The 17,789-nt window shown below is 40.4% G+C and overlaps 3 protein-coding genes across 3 annotated transcripts; 1 reads left to right on the plus strand and 2 right to left on the minus strand.

Annotated features, from left to right (window-relative positions):
* Positions 1-1,067: 1,067 nt before the first annotated feature.
* On the plus strand, positions 1,068-4,013 carry LOC111243115 (uncharacterized). Its single transcript, XM_022788211.2, has 2 exons — positions 1,068-1,878; positions 2,144-4,013. Exons 1-2 carry the CDS (start codon positions 1,526-1,528, stop codon positions 2,259-2,261), a joined length of 471 nt encoding a protein of 156 aa, XP_022643946.1. The 5' UTR covers positions 1,068-1,525; the 3' UTR covers positions 2,262-4,013.
* A 71-nt stretch (positions 4,014-4,084) lies between these two features.
* On the minus strand, positions 4,085-5,284 carry LOC111245618 (uncharacterized). Its single transcript, XM_022794251.2, has 2 exons — positions 5,158-5,284; positions 4,085-4,917 (listed from the first exon to the last, which is right to left on the minus strand). Exons 1-2 carry the CDS (start codon positions 5,167-5,169, stop codon positions 4,231-4,233), a joined length of 699 nt encoding a protein of 232 aa, XP_022649986.2. The 5' UTR covers positions 5,170-5,284; the 3' UTR covers positions 4,085-4,230.
* A 10,779-nt stretch (positions 5,285-16,063) lies between these two features.
* On the minus strand, positions 16,064-17,486 carry LOC147759043 (uncharacterized). Its single transcript, XM_086977815.1, has 2 exons — positions 17,328-17,486; positions 16,064-17,094 (listed from the first exon to the last, which is right to left on the minus strand). The coding sequence occupies exons 1-2, from the start codon at positions 17,337-17,339 to the stop codon at positions 16,531-16,533; spliced, it is 576 nt and encodes a 191-aa protein (XP_086833941.1). The 5' UTR covers positions 17,340-17,486; the 3' UTR covers positions 16,064-16,530.
* Between the last annotated feature and the right edge of the window lie 303 nt (positions 17,487-17,789).

The raw sequence follows: 17,789 nt of genomic DNA on the forward strand, positions 1-17,789 counted from the left end.
CTGTTTTTATATGTTTCTGGTAGAACAGTAAGTTAATGTGCAGGAAGAGCTACATTAAAACCCGTTTCATTCGCGCTATCTTTATTTGGCTTTGTCGTTTCAACATGCTACTATTGATGCACCTCCCGTTGTCAGCATTTGCATCGGGCTAAATAAAAAAAAAAGGGTAAAGCTAGAAAATGTTGCCTTTCAATGATTGCAGACGTAGCACTATTCTCAGAGTAGGACACGAACGAATGTGATCTCGAGGTCCTTTAACGGCCCTTTATCCAACAACCTACACAACATTAGATTAGAGTATGGTATATTCTGCGGTCGACCCGTTGCCCAAACGCATGTTGGGCATCAACATCGTAGTGGAACAGAAGAGTCCGTCTGATACATTGCTGATTCGCTCATTTGTCTGAACACTTCGCACATAGAAACGGTACTGATTTTGTCGACGCGATCGGATGGCTGAGCAGAAAACGCAAAGACAGCTTTTGAAAGTAGAAATATTCTTGAAGGCGTTTGGAGGAAGTTCACAGAACACTTTGTTCCGCTGATTTCCGGCAAAATTCTGTTTTAAAAAGTCTTCAAATAATCTATTGTAATGATAAAAAAGGCTTAATGGTTATGATCAAGCTTGTGATGAATAAATATCCTTTAAAAACATAACATAACGAATGGCTTCTTTTAAAAAGCAGCTATGTATATTAATAAAAAACAAGTAAATTGACGTCTATGAACATATATAAAAATTTTATACTCATGTGAAATATCATACACATACGCAGATGTGTGAGTTCTAGAAATATCTAAATGTATAAACGGAATTACTAAGAATGTAAAAATATTTATTAGTCGTTGTTTTTTGGCTTTTTAAAGTATTATATTGATAGAGGAAAGTCTCTACGCTATAGTTTCGACTTGTGTGTGTTCCAAGGTGTATAATATTGAAACTGCATAAACAAAGATATAATCAAGACATGTATCTATTTGCAGATACACACACACACACACATATATATGTATATAAATTTGTGAATGAAGGATGTACTACTAAAATTTTCTATTAAAATAGAAAGTGACAGGTAGCAATAACCGTTTCCTGCTTACGATAGCCGAACTGAGTGAAAAAGGTTAGGTCCAAAATAGCCTTGTGTCCAATCTAACCGTTTGCGGGATTCCTCTACAGCGAGTGTTTCATGCAGCTTTAGCTCACGAGTGCTTTCGTCGAAACGACGGTTTACCATAGAATCTCCTTCACTCTAAACATATCCAACTTTAGAACCATGTTTCGCATCATGGTACCATTGTACCTAAATAGAAGATTACAGTTGCTTCGTGTAAAAGAGTAAACGTTCCCGTAACAATGTGAGGTCGGATCCTGATTTTGCGTCCTACCGTTGGTCGATATCTCTTGACGCAAGGAAACGAAGCGGCCATTCTTAATAAGCGGTTGATATTATGTTTTGCCAAAAGCCGATGTATAGCCACATGGTATATGCAAGCAGATAGCCAACGCAAATAAATCAAGGTACAAATGGACCATGGGCAGGGCGACCACGTTTGGTCGCCAGACACCACTGATCAGATGATCGCATCCCCGTCTAATTACTTCTGTCCGAAAAAAGAGAGGTGTCCGTGGGTACGATTGCAGGTGATTGAGTATCAAATAAAAACGTGCGTACTAAGGTCTCAAATTTACGAAGAAAGGGCCATCACACTTCGAAAGCAGCTTGATACCTTCGGCAAGTTACCACAGTGTATAAACGAGGCTCAGCGAAGGCTGTTTGTCGAACAACATCGAACGTTCAACCAAAAATTGCAACGACACAACGATATGATTAGATGGATGCAGGATTGCATACTTCAGTTGCTCGAGAGGCAACGAAGGTAAGATGGTGACCTGGGTCTGAGGACAAATATGCCCCGAAATCCTCTAGTAGCTAGAACGATCTGGAGACTATTTTCGTTCATCTGAATTAGAATGTACTTTTAGCAATACGTCTCAAATAAAGTTACATTATTATAATCAAGATAATAGGATATTAGTGTAACTCTAGATACGTCCGTAGATAATGATTGGACTATCCATTCATGCTCGTATAAGTCTTTTGTTTGAGCTGGATATTACGTATAATTATGCATCTCATTCTAGATTGATTGAAAGAGCAGATGAGCACGGGTTTTGTATCGGATTCGATGCGACAAGAGACGAGGAGGCGACTCGTTGTGGACCTAACTGTACTGCCGTTGAGCATATGAGGTTCCTTTAACATTCGATATTCAAATTTAACAATAAGAAAGCTGAGATGAGGCCGGTAAAGCTCGAACGAAGGATGTGGCCCGTGTTTTATTATGTTTCTTAAAAATAGTCGACCCGAAATAAAAACTGAATAAAACAAAGGACGAAGATCAAATTGTTCCGATTCAGAAATGGAACGTACGCCCCCGTTGTGTAACGGCTCAACCCTATGGAGCTTATATGCGTTGAAGGCTTATAAATTTAAGACCCAACCTGCAATAAGTATAAAAGCCGAGGTTACGATTAAGAAGACGTAACGTTCAATTTTTAGTTGTTATCGAGCAGACACGTTATTACACTCTTGTGTCAAAGTAGTGTTAATTCGATTCACTGGGCAAGCTAAACCATGGCTAAAGCTCTTAGCTGGACATACATCCAATATCGAACCTATTAAATGCGTCAGGGCATCAGCATCGTCAGCCTTATATTGTACTACAACAAAGGTATAGTCGAGCTGAAACCTCGCTAAGGAGTTTATCATGCCGTTCTTTTGGGTCCGGAATCATTACTTCAGATCATTCAGCGGGTATGTATCGCTTGTGTGAGAGGATAAAAGGTTGTCCGAAAAGTACCGATGGCGATCAAACAAAAGGCATCAAGGATCAGAAGCATCGGAATAGAAGATGTCATGATTAAGATGATATCAACATATTAATATGGAGACGTAAGGCCAGATCTGCGAAAGAACGAAGTGAGCGAGGACGTTACACCACTATGTCCGAAATACGTGGAATGAAGTTCCAAAGAAACTAAATGAAAATGGTATATAACCTACGAAGTAGTCGATAATCTATAAGAGCGGCAGAAGGCGCGATGTAACAACGATGTCGCAAGATTCCAACGAATGAAAGGAATAGCAATGCATTGAAAACTACTCAGTTGGCTCAGGGTACGCGATCTAAAAGTTGATACCAGGAATACGCTCTATGAAATATTTCATGCGTTTTTTTCTATAATTAAGGTATGAAATCGTGAAGATAGGTGGAAACACATTATGCAAGGAGTATTTGACAATTAAAAAGTAAAAAATGTTTATTGATTACCGAAAATATTACGAGATGATGTCATGTATAGAACACCAACAAGCTTCCAGTATTTAGCAAGTCAGATTTTAACGCTGGTTAATGTCTACCAAGTGAAGCAAAATACCGAAGAATGGTGAAATACAAGCTTCCAAGCTGCATCAAAACGACAATGTCTGTATGAAGATGCTTAGTTAAAGTTGGGAAAGAGCTTTTCAAACTTTTTGTACGCAGTAGTAGTGGAATAAACATAAAATACTGCGCGATTATTAAGGCAGCGCTAATGAATTGTGCGCTATAACTTCCGGATAGTGGTTTTTGTTATGAGTTTCCTAATTACGGATAGACCGCTGTGTGTACTATTTATCATAGTAGTATCAGCTATAGCATAGTGTATGACGATATACGGTCGAACGTTTCTAAAAGTTAGCGAAACTTTGATTATCTAAGATGAAATTGCAAAAAAAAAAATACAAGAAAGTTGGTAATAAGTATACCCATGGCAGTGGATAGTGAAGCCTTAGCCCAGAAACTAGGAAGGGGTAAGCGCTTACCATACTGCATTAGGTTGGATCTGTGTAGTCTATAGATCGGTCTAAGGTTAAAGGGTCGTCCAATGAAGAAAGGTGCACAATACCATTAAATATATAAACATTTTTAGATTATAAAGCCTATGTTAGGCTATCAGTTATGAATAAAATATGGAAACATTCTTATTTACTCTTATACTTACTCATTCTTATAAACTAATTACACATAAAATATCACACTATTTGTAGGATTGTAACAATTATCGACAACGATTTATTTGAATATGAAACGAAAGTGTTTCCTCAACAGACCTAAGAAGTTTGAGACGTAAGTATCACAGAACTATGGGGTTCTAGAGAATATTCTAGAAAACGGCTTGAAAATAGGTTAGTAGTGTCCATAACCGTGGGCGGCAATGGGGCCGACGGCCACAGGGGCGGCCGCTACTGCCTTGACAGCGAGAGGGGCGGTAGCCACAGCCTTAAGGGGCGCGGCATTGTAGAGGGCACCAGCTGGAGCAGATGAAGCGGTTCCAGGTTCATTGGTGTTGACGGTGGCGCGGAAACCGGCGGCATCGGCAACGTAATCGACGCGGCGGGCAAGACCACGAGCATCAGTGAACGAGTATGAACCCTTCTTGTTGTTGTAAGTATCCGAAACTTCGTGGCGGGCCTGCTTGGTTCCGTACTCGTCGACAGACTCATAGCCGAACTGGTATGGTTGAGGAGGGTAAACGACGGCAACCTTAGCTACAACGGGGGCGGCAGCGATCTTAGCTACGGGTGCGGCTGCAGCATAGGCTAGGGGGGCAGGATGAGCCAGGGGGGCAGCATGGGCCAGGGGAGCGGCATATCCATGTGCAAGCGCGGGAGCAGCCAAAGCAGGGGCAGCGTATCCGGCGGCCAGAGTAGGGGCAGCGTACCCGGCGGTCAGAGCAGGGGCAGCCAAAGCAGGAGCAGCCAAAGCAGGAGCAGCCAAAGCAGGAGCGGCCAAAGCGGGCGCAGCGAGGCCGTAAGCAGGAGCAGCGATGTCCCGCGCATAGGCGGCGGCAAGTACCGCGGAGGCGACGGCGATCTACAATACAAAGAGAAACAAAAGGACTATAGTCGTCACATTTCCTATTGTACACCAAAATTCACATTTACGCACTGTCATTTATCCAACGTTTGTTGTCACTCGAGTTGTGTGGCGTTGGCCAGATCTGCAAGACACATCAACTTCTGTGCATTTCGGAAACTCCTGATTAGCTCGACGTTTTCGAGATCACTGTAGGGCTAACAATGAAGCAATAGTACAGGTGGAGCACGTCCATACCTTGGTGAACATGTTGTATTTTTCGATGTATTGGTGAAATACGCTTTCGGTAGACGGCCAAGCAGTCTTTATAGCGCCGTTTAAAGGGGCGAGTCCAAGCCGCCACTCCACAAAAGACCAGAAAAATTTGCGACGCCCGCGAACATCCAACCGGCGGATACACGGGAAAGTGGATTTACCATTGTACTGCGAGCACCGTAAACGATTTAAGATACTTGCGTTACGCTACGAGCTTCTACGGACCATTGATACGTCCCATGAATGTGAAATGATTTTGCCACGATATTTTAATTAAACCTTATACACAGGAGATAGCAAAACAAGTTATCACAGATACACACTTAACAAAGAGTAGATTTATTTTAAGCCGCTAATTTTCCAATACAAACACGATGTTATATCATCCAAGTACGATCGTCGAGATAGAATTTTCCAAAAAAAATAGTTCATCCTTAAAATTATTTTACTTTACATAAAAGAGCGTGTCAAAGGGCATATTCGATGTCCGAAAGTTAGAGCAAACGTGTAGAAAATTTTCAAGACATACCCATTCCAATTTAGGTTTCGAAATCTTTGGAAATAACAGTTTCGCCGCATCCTCAAAAGTATAGCCGATAAGCTATCCGTATGGCGTAACTTTACAAGTGTCAGTAGCTAATCGTTCCTAGTGTAGTCGACCCATGGGCTTACGGCGCTAGGCTGCACTGCTTGGTTCGATGCTCAAATTTTATCTAATGCTATCATCTTTTTGATGATAAAGACGTTTAGATGTACGACGTGTGATATGTGACCGAAGGTAAAACAGTTTAAAAAAGATGAAAATAAAACAACATTAAAAAGCACAAATTAATCATATGTTATCCAGTTAACTTTATAATCAAAATATGCATGCAGACTTTCGAATTGGTAACTTGGCTTCAGAAGACACTTTGTTTGCCCTTGGCCCTGGTACTGGACGAACGCTTCCCAAAGCGATAACTATAGTTTTGGTCAGGTTGCTACAGTCACTAGAATAGGTGGATAAGACCTGCTTTTCCGTTTATGTATGGCAAAGTATTCAACATCTTTTCAACAGGGATGTAATTGCTGCCATCAAAGATACGGACGGCCGAGTTGCTAAGCGAAAACAATTCAGCCAGAAATATACAGGCCAATACAAGGAAATGATAGTTTTATTAAAAAAAAGGTAATCTCTTTTATTCAATCATACCGTATCAGGTACGATATTGTTGCTGCTTTTATCGAATCGTTGTTTTTTTTTCGTACGCACAAGATTGGTTGGTCGTCTAATAAATGGAACTTTTATATATCAAGACGGTTGTGAAGGCGTGATACATATGTTCTAATTAATTTAATTAGAAAAATCCAGCGTGCCGATTCTGACACCAAAGTTTGATTTTTATACTAAGTATACGACAGGGAAAATTGCCTGAACCCCCTTTAGGTATGTATATACATACATATATATATATTTTTTTCGAGTCTATTGTATTGCAACTTAGAAATATCACCTCTGGAAGTTGTCGTGAGACGGGTAATATTAATGAGTAAATAAAACCGTTTAAAGATGTTTGTCGGCTTACGAGGCAGGTCTTACCCATATTAGTGTCCTACAAATAGGTAGGCTGTTCAAAGCTTCTAAGAAATAAGAAATCGTTATTTAAATACATAATTTGGATGTCTATAAAATATTCTGCTTTTAAGCTAAAATTGTATTTAGAGAAAATTACACCTGATGCCTGAGAACATGTCCCTGACCGGCCTGAAACTGGATTCTGTCCATTAGTAGACTCGAAATTTCATCTAAAAGTGACGTTTACGTGAAAACACATCGATTTATTTTTTGTATGCTGTAAGTAAGCAAAGATGAACAGCTGAAGCTTATTCTGAATTCAGATTCGGGGTGGATCATCCTTTCATTAATTTCTGTACGGATCTCTACATCGAACCTGCTACCGAACGTAAAAATTATAGAGCATTTTATCATTGTAACATGGTCGCGTCCTGTTTGGGTCCTAGATTATTTTTACTAAGATCCATTGCTACATTGTACCTTTGGCGATTTGTCATCACATCGATTACGTGTTAGTACGATCAGACAAGTTAAACACTGAGCCGTACTCCATTAAAGCTTATCGTCTGGTTCATAGTTTCTCTGGCCTGTCTCAAGATTTGCAATTGGGTAATCGCACTCAAAACGCCTTTATTTCGGTGCCTACTATTCGCCACTACTACCAATTGTTAGACCAGTCAATTAATTATATCCTTTTTTTTTTTATTCGACTTTATCCACAACATTATATTTGACATATAGCTACGACTAAATTTTAATAGATAAAAAAAAATCGAATAAAACAAATATTCAACAAATAGATACGAACCGTATTAACGTTGCTCGCAGTTGTGTTGCTCAATGCCGCAGGAGATTCCCAATAACTAGTTACGTTCAAAAAGGCTGCCGAATGAAGAGGAAACTACCTTGAAACAGGTTCAAAGGAGACTATTCTGAACCGGTCAGTCCTGCAGTAAAATGTCTAAAACTAGCAAATACAGGGAAATCAATAATAATAATAATAATAAAAACAAATAATTAAACACGCTCGCTTGCGGTCAAGATAGCTCGCTATAAGCATAATGATAAATTTAGTTATATTTGGAAAAAAAAATAGAAAATGGTTGCCAACGTGACACAGCGACTGAAAGCCACTGGTCAATTTTCGTAGCCACGAGCTCTGAAAGATCTGCACAACCATACATTCTATTAGGCAATATAGACGCATTAAACCTTAAGTTGTGTTCCGCGCAGAAAAATTCAATGCTCTTTTTAGCCTCGTCCGATGCTGTCGGACCGAGTTATATATAGCTCGTAAAAATTATAGTACAATTTGAAAAGTCCGCTACAGATATTAATTATATTTTCCTAGTTAAAAGAATACACAAATGAATTCCTGTCAATAACTTCAAGTCGTAACTTCTCGTTTGATTTTCAAACCAAATATAAAATCGCTTAAGTATCAGTTTAAGTAAATGTATATGCATCATAAAGTCTGGGATTATCTGAGACGTTCCGCACTCGCCTTGTACATAACGTAGCAATCTACAATGTCACCAATATTGAGGACAACATCCAAGCACGACTCGGGGACTGCAATTATTTATCTTATTACAGAACCAAGATCTTTAAAGACTCACGGACAACAGTGATCCAAGATGAAAATAGAGATACGTTGATAAAAAATAATATGCTTTACGGTATGTCCATAGCCTTTTATAGCGAAATTAAAAAATCAGTAAGCTCCATAGCGAAGACAGCCATAGGGGCGGCGACAACGGCCTTTACAACGACATGAACGGCACTGCAGAGGGCATCGGCCGGAGCAGATAGAGCAGCTCGATGTTCGTTCGTATATACTATAGGATACAATCCTACGGCAACGACAACTTGGTCGACGTGACGGATAATACTATAATAATACGGCGGATAATATGCATATTATTGAATGGGTGTGAAGTCTCTTTGCTGTGGTAAGCATCCGAAACGTCCTGGCGGCACTGCTTAATTCTGTATTTGCTTACGGACTAATAACCCAACAGTTAAGATTGGGAGAAGATGCGATGGGATGGAAGATACTGCAATTTACACAACTTTGTGTTTCTTCCTAGTGCCTAGGTAAATAAAGTACGTTCTAGTGAGAAGAAGGATTTTCTAGTCCTACGGAACGATTTAACGGGACACCAGTTGAAGCATTGCTAAACCTCCCAGAAAAAGCATATATTAGTACGGGCAGATTTGGGCGCGATCGCCTACGTGCACGTTACTCGCACGTATTTACCGAACCCGCAAATGTAGCCCGGGTCTTAAAGCTTGCGTGACGCATCAACGCCGGTGAAAGAGGGAGCCTAAGATTAATCGCTATATAGACACAGTTATAGCGCTGATCATAGGCCATCAGCGATTGCTGGTTTGCCTTCTTCTTCCATAACAGTTCTGCTTCTAACGTCAAAATTTATATTGTAGGACTTCCAACAGATATTGCAACTGTAAGTAACGGAAAACGTCAAATACGTTTCCAATATTTTCTATATTAAATAAAAGAGCTACAGTAACAAAAAAGAAGAAAGGACAAAAAATAACAATTTGTTATTATTTGATTTATTATTTTAGTCACTAGCTTAGATTTCCGATCTACCAGAGAGGAAACACATTCAAGTATGAATCATAACGTAACAATGTGTTGAGATTTAAGTCACATCGAAATAGTGAATGCAGGGAATCATTTCCGAGTCTTACCAAGTTTATTTATAGTCGCTCTTCGACTTTTCTACTAATCAGCTTGCAGCAAAGATTTCAAGCATGAAAAACTGTCTATCCTACAAAGTTTCTGTAACTATAGGGAAGTTACTTCTGTGGAAAGTGAATAGTTTTTATTACCTTTAGACTACAAAACGAGCGGAATAGTGTTTTTTTTTTTTTTTTTTTTATCTGAGCTCAGCTGCTAATGATACACCCGTTATCTGTAAAAAATCATTATGAGTCTCTGGCCACAGAATCATAAAGCTCGTACCAATACGAATCATGTGCTTTGCTTAGAAGTAACTGGTTTTATAGAAATTTTTAGATGTTGTCTCTTTCCTTCAGGGCTATAGCACAAACAATCGTTGTTTACCTGTACAATTTTGAGCTGACTTCCTCCGAAACGGCGGTCTGTAATTTTGATCGGGACATATATTCTGGTTCGGAGTAAGGAGTTGCGTCAGGCGACGAATATCGTCCCCTGCCACATGCTTGTTGGTTACAGTATAAATAAATCGATCAAAAAATAGATCTTTAACGATCATTGCTGACGTAATAGATCGACGTCGTGTATACGATCAGGCACACGTAATTCTAGTTGCTTTGCTTGATGTAAACATATTTATACGGGCCTTCTTCGACACTGGCAACTAACGTTGAGCCTTCACCGCTGACTGCTACAATGGATAACACTACATATTCCAAAGAGAGTTAATTGCCAATTCCTAGTATATGTTATACTGTAATGCTTAGCTTGCATACTATCTAGGGTAAAAGTACGCCGCGGTTTTCTGTTTTAATTATAGCCACTCGTTTGCAAATAAAAAGTTAAGTATAACTTGAGTACAGGTTATCTATTAGCGTTATATCTGGTGGTTCGGCGAGAGATGGCGGTGGAGGAAAGCAGTTTGTCGCTAGTGCGCAAGCCTACTATTTTTTGTTAGATAGGCCTTTCATGGTTTACGTTTTTCTTGCTACAGTGTCAGTATAAGAATAAGAACAGTCTACTCCGAGTTTGGATTGCGGAGCTAGGTATCGGGAGTGAAGACACCGTAGATTGCGATGCCGATCGTTTGCTGATGTCAAACAGCTATAATGCTAATCGAACACGTTTCTTCTGAGTTTATGAATTTTACATGGAGTGAGCCTGTGTATTATTTTTAAAACGATGATGAAAGTTCTATACGGACGTATAGGTAAAAGGTATGCGGTTGGCTACAATTACATCCGTTTAAAAAAGGTTCACGACAGTGGTCGTCAAAACTCGAGAAGCCAAATGCAGCGGCTCCTTCATATCGAACACGCCGTGTTTAAATGTAGCAATCCACTTCTAAGCAATGTTTTAAGCTACAGAATCGTCTATACGCCACACCTTAACTTTGTTACCTGACGAATAATGACTTTTGTTAGGACCTGACGTGCCCATCTTCGATGTTCCAGCTCAAAACTAAGGGGCTTCATTGACTAACGCTTTTTTAGCGATATCGAGCTACGGAAGAGGAAGAAATGATACTTGTATATTCATTAGGGACCCTTTTACTGTGTCCCTCATGAATGCATTATAGTTCACTCGCCTTCAAGGGAGTATCCATCACAGACAAACAAATCCTAAGCCCATATGGTCTCTCGAGGTCGGGCTTTGTGGGCTACTAATGATTTTGTGCGAAGAAGTCTGTTATTCTTCTAAGAAGAGAATATCTTTTTCTTCCAAGAAAAAAACTGCGACTATGACTAGAAAATACAGTGCTTCATAATCGTATACCGTCAAAAAAGTGCAGGTTAAAAATGATCATTTGCCTACTATAGGTTCTCAAAGAGTTCTGTGTGAATGTTGGTTTTGAATGAGCCGAGTAGTAGTACCTCTACGAGTTTCATTTCGAGTTCGAGATTTAATGAAAAAGAGCTAGGGTCGATGGCGCTGAAGCCCGTACGACTAAAGTAGTTATGCATGATTTTCATATAAATAGTCATCTATTATAAATTGAGATTTATAATCGAATTTATCCGCTATGTGGCGCACATATCGACAATATTGCTATTTTTCAATCGATGTCAATAAAGCTTACTAAAATTATTTCAAAGATAATTACAATCGTAAATTATCGTTGACAGTAGGGCTATGTGCTACATTCGATACATTTACCTGACATTTTCGCATCGAGTTAGACCCTAAAATCGTCTTTTTGTTATAATTTTTGTGTTTAATTATCGTCAACGCCATTCACCATGAGGCCCATATATGCCTTGGTTACCCTAGCCCGTCTAAGCCAAAAATTGGAGCATCGAATACTTAGTAAGTTCAATGAAACATAGATTGCTTTCGGTTTGCCAAGCGAAAAGAGATACCAGCTCGCTACTTTGCGCTTTTATTGTTCAACCAATTGTCGATATAGTAAATAAGAGCTTTGATAATACACACTTCACATTAAATTCAGTCGGAGAAAAGAATCCGGTAATATAAAGCGCGCGAAATTCTCAGCCTCAAAAAAAGCAGAAACTTTCATAGAAACACAGTCTAACTATTAAAAAAAGAAATGGAATGGCCGATATAGCCCCATCTTTCCCTAACATTTAGTGATTGGCATTAGAAACATTAGAAAAGTGAGACGATAAACAAGAGCAGCCGCTATTTTATGCCGATGGGGCGATTTACACAATAAGCTGATGAAAGAACTTTTTATAAAATTCTTGTAGTCGATCTGTGCTAGCGGGATATGACCGATCATATAAAATGGATTCCGCGTTCTATGTATCGTAGCATACTGGGTTTTTTTTTTTTTTTTTTTTTCTATTAATTCACTATTTTAGTGGGTTTGCATTATCTATCTCATATTGTTAGTCGCTAATTACAATACTCGTTCTATATCTGCATGGACCACTGACATAGCTATCCTTCACTGATGTTCTTCTTGAAAAATAATACGTTTTAGTAAACCTATTTAAGGCAAATAATCCTCGACGAACATAGCAGTTTATTTTGTTCCTTCTCATGGCTCTCCGGTTGTCGTTAACAGGACGTTAGACGAATTTCGACCCATATTAACTCCATCCTTTGTTGTTACATTATGCTATACACCCACATTTTTAGGAGCCTCATCAATCACCAACAAATAACATCAAATTACTTGTAATTATAGTAAAAATTATCTAATTAGTGGCTAAAGGTCCACAAGGAATACAGAAATATTCGAAAATCATTGAAGCCGGCAAATGGCTTCCGGTATTCCAAAATTAAGGGTCAATCAAGTTGGTCTTTGATTGCGTCAACATATCAATCAGTCAGGCTGCATATTATTGACGTATGATTATGTCGTAGGTAAATGAGCCGTTGAAGCTTGTATTCTATAAATATAAAATACAATAAAAAAGAAGCTGACATCGTCGATTATCTTCAGTCGTAAAGGATGTTCACTGGATACAGAAATCTAACATATACTTGTCATAAAATTATGCGTTTAAATAACCAAGCTTATATATATATATATATATATATAAGCTTATATACTACGTATAAGTTAACCAAGCTTATTAGGCAAATTAGTTTCACAGTTGCTGGGGAAGTAAGTGATTATCAGTAAATTAGAATGATTGGGCCTGCTCCTCAACTTCAACTTAGCTTCACTATTTAGCCAGCAATTATGCTAGTTACTGTACTGGTAGATAGCAATGTTATTAAGATGAACAATTCTTCATTCGATGGAAGGATACGTTATAGTCTCACAGTCTAAGGACAACTTTATAGGCAATAGATCCATATAGTTATCTATAGTTATCCATATCTCATTACTTTACCGTATTTCGTCACCCTAAATTTGTCCATTTCATTGACTAATCAAGGTTTGTAAGTCAATTTGGCAGAAGTAAACAAAGCAAAATTTGTGCAGGCCGTAGACATAGATTAAAATACGATTGTAATATTAGGTAAAATTAATACATTTTCGAATTTGACATAATTTCGCGCGCTATGCGACACACGGCCATTTAGCAATTTTATTTCGAATCGCTCGAACGTAAACAAGATTCTATTTTGTCATTAAATGATTACCGTCATTGATCACGCAGGTGTTACTAAGTTGGTTATCTTCGGCGTTCCGTAAAGGTTCATGTTCACCTACCGTAGTTACCGCAAGTACTCTCGATTACAGCGAACAAACGGCGCTTTTAAAACAGACTGCTTTATGTAGCAGTTGTCTCAAGGTCGCTGGTCCAGCGATTCCCGTACCAGTGAAAACCAGTGAATTGAGGGATATGGTCAATGCGAAGGCAGGACTGCGTAGACGTCGTATAGAAGTTGCGGCGGTAAGAGTGTTAGGGGGCATCGGTATCGACGGAGGTGGCGGGGGCCACACCAGCGGCATAGATTGCTTTGCCAACAAAAATTAGTTCGCTGCTTTCTGAAACTGAAATTTTCAGGTGCGCCCCTTTGTCGTCTCGACCATCCTTGCGTAGACCCAGCCGTATGATGATCTGGGGTGCCAGCTACGGGGCTTTGGACACGTTGCGAGCGTGGACAGTTAAGCAACCAATCAATCCTGCATTGCGCGAATCACATGCTGGATCTCGAATCAAGTTAGGTAGCTGTTTGATTCCGATAGATGTTTTAACATTATCGGGCATCCTATATAATTTCGCAATGATCGGAGCCCTCAATGTCGCTCGAAGCTGCAGCACAGCTGAAACGTTTGTTGTTTATATCATTACGATGTTTTTCTCGATCCTGATACGCCCATAATTATCGTTGAGCAGGCACCAACGAAAACTTGAAATCTTTCACGTCGGTGCTTTAACAGCAACGGCGTAGATAATGTTTCGGGGGCCACGTATTACGCTACAGTTTTAGCGGCTATCGGCACCAGTCTCCGACGTCCGACGTTTGATCCAATTATCGAGTTACTTGTTTTGTAGTCGATAGCTCAAGCGGCATCCGTCGCAGGAGGTCAAACATCACTGTTGACTACTGGCGGAGTTACGACTAACACCAGCATATCAATCCTGCCATGAGTTGTTTCGTCGACACGCAGTAAAAAATGTGGCTGTTATATATACATATATATATAAGTATAGTCTTTAATCTGCCCTTCAGGGTCACGGAAATCGTGTCGGCACTAACTTTAAGGTAAACTGCAGAGTAGAATTTCCGGATTTGCTTGTCCGGGGTCACTATGTGCCTTTGCTACGTTTCATCTTCAGTAAACTATTTTTGTACTCTAGTTCGTTGTTTTCATGCACAAATCACTGTTTTAGTTTTGGCTTATTGTCTAAAAAAAATGGGTACACCACTTGTGCTTTTGTGCCCCACTCTGTTTCCAGTCGACACCCGCAGTCACTGCACAATTACTCTTCGGTCTGTTTTAGTCCGTTTTCAAAAGCCATCATACACAGTTGATCACGAAATCGTGCAGTACGTCAGTGGAGGAGATGGTAAATGGTTGCTGACAAATGCTGCAGGAACACTGAAGCGTGCTGATGGGACAAGTAATTGCGGATTGATAAAGGTGCGATTACTTTTGTAACAATAGGCGCGACTGATATAGCGATCCTGTGGGCAATTCTGTGGGAATGAGAGATCAGTAGGTGACCGTTGTCCTAAATCGGTTGCTTACCCATCTAGCCACTGATAATAATACATAGCAGTGAATATAACGTTGTCCAAAGGGCCAGATCGTTACTCAAAAAAAAAAAGGCTGTTAGTAGATGAATCACTTTTATTCAAAGCTGAACATGGTAACGACGCCAGGCTCTAGGTAAGAGCATTCAATTCACAAGATATTTTAATCTATCATCGTCTCAGTGGAAGCCCCAGTGATTTCCCTATAAACAGTAAGTCGCTATTTGCCCCATACAGTTCTGGTTTCATTATTACTAGTCGAATTTGTGCATCTCGTGAACGAACGTAACCCTTAAGTTGGGTTACAATTAGGTGCAGGTTTCTGGTACGAAAGAATACATATGATACGACCCACTTTATTCAGGCTTTTCGGTACAACATAACAACACGATTGCAATAATAGACTGAGGCCAACAATTATCATTAATTATTATTTAATATGTATGCGCAAATTCTCGTAGTGCTATTTCTCACCTAGAAAGACACTTATGTGCTCGTACATCACGGAGGATCGTTTATTTGTAAGATCCATCTGTTTATTATAATAGTAATTTAGTTCCTACTTGAATAGGTGCCGCATTGAAAAACATCACTGCCAAAAGAGACTCAACAGGTTCTCCAGAAAGCTATACGATTCTAATATACCTGAAAGTCATCAACTTTAAGAAAGGTAAATAGGCCTAGAGCTACGATAACGATTTTCTCGATCTATAATTTAGTCAACACACGATTGGCCCTTTGGCGTGTTTGTTCACTTGCTAGGACCTCCATTTTTCGGCCCAGTTACGTTTTAAGAAACCTAACCTCAAGGCTAGTCGCATTTTTTTTTTACTCATAGGCGCTGAGTGTATGTACGACAGAGAAAATTTTGAAGGTATTTGTCTATTCTATTTTGATCTAATCTTCGTAGAACACGGTGCTTTTTTGAGCTTAATAAAATCTCATGAACATCAACGATAATAAATTTAAATAAGTCTACGTTCCGAAATAACTGATACACGTACTCCTTTGAATGAAATTTATTCATTTTAATTTACACCGACGAGTCTCACTTATCCTCCAAGTTCCTATTACCCAGTATGCCTATCGCACGTGATACAACGAATCGTTCGGGTCATCAAGTTAGCTTGCACACTCATTTAGAAACTACTTGCAGTCTCTTTAATCATCACGTTTGTCCAAACGCGTTGTTTGGACCGTGGAGTTGCTTCGAACGCGGCCAGCTATCTGCTGGGACTCTTGGCGGCCGTAATAAGCTCCGCCAATTACCCGAATGTAACTATTTTTTATTATTTAACATCAGTTCATTCTCCTAACAGGGGTGATGCGCCTGCAAATAGAACAGTACCGAATGGCAGCAGGGTTTGATACACTGATAATGCCTTTTTTTCGCAAACAGAAAATGTATAGAGATGAGACGAGAGCTGAGAATATCACAGAGGTGAAAAAAGGTATAGAACTAATGAGCAATCTAATAAGGTCCATAGCCGAGAGCAGTGACAGGAGCCTTAGCGTAGGCGGCAACGGGGGCAGCAGCAACGGTCTTGACCGCCACGGGGGCGGCACCAATGGCCTTAATTGCAACAGGCGCGGAGTTGTAGAGAGCTGCAGCCGGAGCCGAAGGAGCAGTTCCGGGCTCGTTCGTGTGGATGGTGGCTCGGAATCCAGCAACATCAGCAACGTAGTCAACGCGACGGGAAATGCCACGAGCATCGACGAACGAGTACGAACCCTTTTTGTTGTTGTAGGCATCAGAGACCTCATGGCGAGCCTGCTTAGTGCCATACTCATCGACAGACTCATAACCGAACTGGTATGGCTGGGGAGGGTAGGCGATGTCTGCCTTAGCCACTACAGGGGCAGCAGCGATCTTAGCTACGGGGGCGGCTGCAGCGTAAGCCAGAGGCGCAGCGTATCCAGCGGTGAGAGCTGGGGAAGCGTATCCGTGAGCCAGAGCAGGGGCGGCAAGGCCGTAAGCGGGAGCAGCGATGCCTCCGGCGTAGGCAGCAGCCGCAGCCGCAGAGGCGACGATGATCTGCAATACAAAGAAAAACAAGACAGAAAATCAGAGGTCACAACGCTATCCACAAATATTCCGGCTCAATAGTATCCTGGGTTACTAGTGTTCTCACTGCACTCCGATCAACACAGCGATGAACACATGTTTTTTTCTCTATCTCGAAATGAGTCTTTTTGAGTACTGCCGTTCTCAAAGGCGGCTCAACCACAACGAGGCACAAGTGTTGTACTTGTTGTTGAAAGGCGTACCTTGGCAAACATGTTGATTGTGCGTTCAGCTAAACTATGCTTCTGTTGCACAACGGGACACACTTTATAGCGACAGCGTTGAAAAGGGGCGAACCCCTTTCACCACTCCCAAAAATACAGCCGTCCAGAAAGACATCCGCTAAGACGAAATTAGCCGAAATCACCCTCCTACGACGCTACGCACTTTAGGAAAATCCATTGCGCGACAAAACTTCTCGTAAAGTGTTTATGGGCGAGGAGCACGCGCAACCAGCAGGCTTCTATTGCAGTCAACTGGCATTTCCTATTCCAATAAGAGACATCTGTTTTTCGTGAATGAAGTCGTGTAGGAGCGCCGACAGGTATTCTGTGCAGTCCGCCCGTGAGGCAGACCGTCCGACTCTGACGAAGTCAGAGTTGATTGGGCGTTGGTTCAGCGCTGGAAGGTGATGGTGAAACTAATCAGCAATAGTTCTAAATTTG

The sequence above is a fragment of the Varroa destructor genome, unplaced genomic scaffold (genome assembly GCF_002443255.2).
Source record: "Varroa destructor unplaced genomic scaffold, Vdes_3.0 BEIS01000001.1, whole genome shotgun sequence".
Taxonomy (NCBI): domain Eukaryota; kingdom Metazoa; phylum Arthropoda; class Arachnida; order Mesostigmata; family Varroidae; genus Varroa; species Varroa destructor.

Excerpts from the sequence above, each read along its gene's own strand:
- LOC111243115 (XM_022788211.2), top strand. The coding sequence starts at position 1,526 with ATGGACCATGGGCAGGGCGACCACGTTTGGTCGCCAGACACCACTGAT. Across the intron at positions 1,879-2,143 it reads TTGCTCGAGAGGCAACGAAG|ATTGATTGAAAGAGCAGATG; the intron begins GTAAGATGGTGA and ends ATCTCATTCTAG.